The sequence below is a fragment of the Orycteropus afer genome, unplaced genomic scaffold (genome assembly GCF_000298275.1).
Source record: "Orycteropus afer afer isolate SDZICR_OR568_19922 unplaced genomic scaffold, OryAfe1.0 scaffold00412, whole genome shotgun sequence".
Lineage (NCBI taxonomy): Eukaryota > Metazoa > Chordata > Mammalia > Tubulidentata > Orycteropodidae > Orycteropus > Orycteropus afer.
The window spans coordinates 2,590,578-2,594,219 of NW_006921999.1; the positions used below are offsets into that span (position 1 = coordinate 2,590,578).

The window sequence follows — 3,642 nt, forward strand, 5'->3', positions numbered from 1 at the left end:
AGGAGTGGCTGGTGGGTTTGAACCACCAGCCTTATGGCTAGCAGTCAAGTGCCTTAGGCACTATGCTACCAGAGCTCCTAAGAAAATAAATTGGATTCTATTGTTCTTTAAAATTAATACTTCTGGAAACCATAGTAAATACTATAAAATACATAATCCTGCAACAACAGAATAACCACCAATAATTTGTGAGTGGCTACATAGGTAAATGTACACATCTAATTTCCCCATGAAAATTAGATGTACACAGCTAATTTCCCCATGTACACATCTACCTGTGTGTAAAAAGAAAATATATATATATTGCCTTGAAAACCCAAGGAGGGGTTGCTACGAGTTGGGTCTGACTAGATGGCACATAACAACAACAACAACACACAGGTAGATATGTATCCTTTATAAGTGTTGGAGGCTGAATGAGAATATATCTGTGTGCACAAATAGGTGTAGTTGTGGGCTTATCAATATATATATTTATATGTGCTGCATGTATATTTTCCCAAAAGCAAAGATGACAAGACAGAGAAGGGCAGGGAAACTGGACTAATGGAAGCAGGGAACCTAGAGTGGAAATGGAGAGTGCTGACACATTGCAGGGGCTGCAACCAATGTAATACAGCAATTTTTCTATCAATTATTGAATGGGAAAGTAATCTGCTGCACAAACTATCATCTACAGCACAAGAAAGTATTCAGAACATATGAATTATAAAAATAGTCAAAGCATCTTTTCATGTCTTTATTGTCCATTTCTACATTTTCTATGGAGAAATAGAAATGTCTATTTAAATCATTCGCCTGCGTAAGAAATTGGGTTGTCTTTTTTTTTTTTTAATCGTAAGTTATATACATATATATATATATATATATATTTCACATACAGATTGCTTATCAGATTTACGATTAGCAAATATATTCTACAATTCTGAAAAGGAAATACATGCTTCATCTGTACCTAGAATGTTGTAATATTGTGATTGGTAAACTACAAGAAACTTACAAAAAATTTAGGTGACCATTGAATTATAATTAACATATAGTGGATTAAAGGTGAGTGTGTATGTAAACTTTAGTAATCAAACAAAAGAGCAACCTCCAAGGTCGTCACCAAAAATGAGGTCATTAAATACTGTATATGCTTGAGAGGACATCAAAAAGGTATCTATCATGAAGCTTATGAATGCTATGAGAGGAGACTTCATCACCAAATCTCACAATGTTAGACATGCATAGGAGATACCTAAAATTAGAGAGAAGAAGTATTCAGATAAATGAATCATTAAGATTAATAACTTGTTGGGTAATTTTTCATACCAAGATAGGAGAAGGAGCAAAAATATGTTGTGATAAATATAAAACTTATATACAAATTAATTTATTAAGAAAATCTAAGATGTTCTATATTCTTCCCTTGTCTTAAAGGATTAGTACATCTTTCTTTTACATTCCCATTGCTGACCTTTTCACAGAAGGTATACTAAGACAGGTTTATCAAACTCTGGGTCATACATGGAGTTCTCAAATCATAACGTGTAAAATGTTTAAAGAACAATTACTTCCAAATGTTGATCCCACCATGGTAGTGTGAAAGTTGTTTTTACGAAGATAAAAAAAAAAAAAATACATAAGAACATTATTTTTTACTTTTGAAAACATATGCCAGATTATTTATACTAATTACAAATGTTTATACTAGCATTGAATAATTCATGCAGAAAATGCTTTTCCACCTTGAGCACTCTCTGAGGCATTCCAGACAATTCCTACCTACATGTCTGTAATACTTTTCTTTTCCCATGATGTGACCTGCTATGTGGTACTAGTTTTCAGGAAACAACATAGGGTGATTCATTTGTTCATGGGGAAATTAGATGGGAGAAGTAGACATTAATTTAGAATCTCTCTTCTACACTTCTATCTCAGCAGACAAGTCAGGAATGGAAGAGAATAACTCCTTGACAATTGAGTTTATCCTCACAGCATTTATGGATCACCCAGATCTGAAGACCCTTCTGTTTGTGGTGTTCTTTGCTATCTATCTGATCACGATGGTGGGGAATCTTGGTTTGGTGGCATTGATTTTCATGGAGCGCCGTCTTCACACACCCATGTACATCTTTCTGGGCAACCTGGCTCTGATGGATTCCTGCTGTTCCTGTGCTGTTACCCCCAAGATGTTAGAGAACTTCTTTTCTGAGGACAGAACGATTTCCCTCTATGGATGCATGGCACAATTTTATTTTCTCTGCCTTGCAGAAACTGCAGACTGCTTTCTCCTGGCAGCAATGGCCTATGATCGCTATGTGGCAATATGCAGTCCTCTGGAGTACCACACCATGATGTCAAAGCAACTCTGCATTCAGATGAATATAGGCATCTACCTAGCTGGGAACCTGCACTCCATGATTCATGTAGTACTTCTATTAAGATTAACTTTCTGTGGAACTAATCAAATCAATCACTTTTTTTGTGATATACTTCCACTATACAGACTGTCCTGTACTGATCCTTTTATAAATGAACTAATGATATATATTTTTTCAATGCCTATTCAAATCTTCACCATTGCCACTGTATTGATTTCTTATCTTTACATCATTTTCACAATTTTCAAAATGAAATCCAAAGAGGGGAGAGGTAAAGCCTTTTCTACTTGTGCATCCCACTTTTTCTCTGTCTCAATATTCTACATTTGTCTTCTCATGTATATTCGGCCAGTTAAAGAAGGGGATAAAGATATACCAGTTGCAATTTTTTATACAATAATAATTCCTTTATTAAACCCTTTTATTTATAGTCTCAGAAACAAGGAGGTGATAAGTGTTCTGAAAAAATATATGAGAAGGTATAATATTCTAAAGCAAACTTTATCCTCTACTGGAAATTGATTTTCATTTATTCATTTTCTAATTTAATTAGTTAATCACTAAATCACTAGACTGTGTTTGTTAAAATATGTATGGCTAGAATTTTAAAAATTTCTACCAGAACTTAATCCAATATTTTATGTTTACTGACTGTTTACATTTCTTCTACTATTTGTTTGTTCATTTTCCTTTGCTCTTCCTGTTTTTTTTTTGCTTCATGCATTTGTACCACTGTTTGTAGAGAGAATGCATTAATATCGTGATTATTTCTGGTATATAATTTCTCAGTGTTTCAATACTTTTTTAATATTTGGTTGTAATATTTATATTTTATAAATATTTAAATGTGTTATAATCATAAACATTGATTTTTTCTTATACATGCACATATTATGCTTAATTGTCTAGAATTTCTTATATCTGATGTCTGATATTAAACAACATTTCTTTTCTGCTTTTTATCTTTACTTTCTCCTTTCTACTCTCTTTCTCTTCTTTTTTATATAGCTTAAGTTTTTTCACTTAACCATTGTTACTTACTGAAATGTATTTAGTATATGGCATGAGGTGCAGAGACAACATCTTCTTCTTCTTTTTTTTTTTTGCCAGTGTCTTCCAAAATAATCGAAACATCAGTTTAGTTTCAATAAACATCAGAGGAGGACCTTCTTGGGTACCAGAAAAAAATAATTTTGACATTTCCTAGAGTTCTAGATTTTATCTTTTTTATTTTTTTCATAGTATGAATTATTATACAAAACACTTTAATTTAACT

The 3,642-nt window shown here is 32.7% G+C and overlaps 1 protein-coding gene across 1 annotated transcript; it reads left to right on the forward strand.

Moving 5' to 3' along the window:
• The first annotated feature begins 1,907 nt into the window (after positions 1-1,907).
• LOC103208115 (olfactory receptor 5K4-like) lies at positions 1,908-2,888 on the forward strand. Its single transcript, XM_007953786.2, has one exon. The coding sequence runs from the start codon at positions 1,938-1,940 to the stop codon at positions 2,886-2,888; it is 951 nt and encodes a 316-aa protein (XP_007951977.1). The 5' UTR covers positions 1,908-1,937.
• Positions 2,889-3,642: the final 754 nt, after the last annotated feature.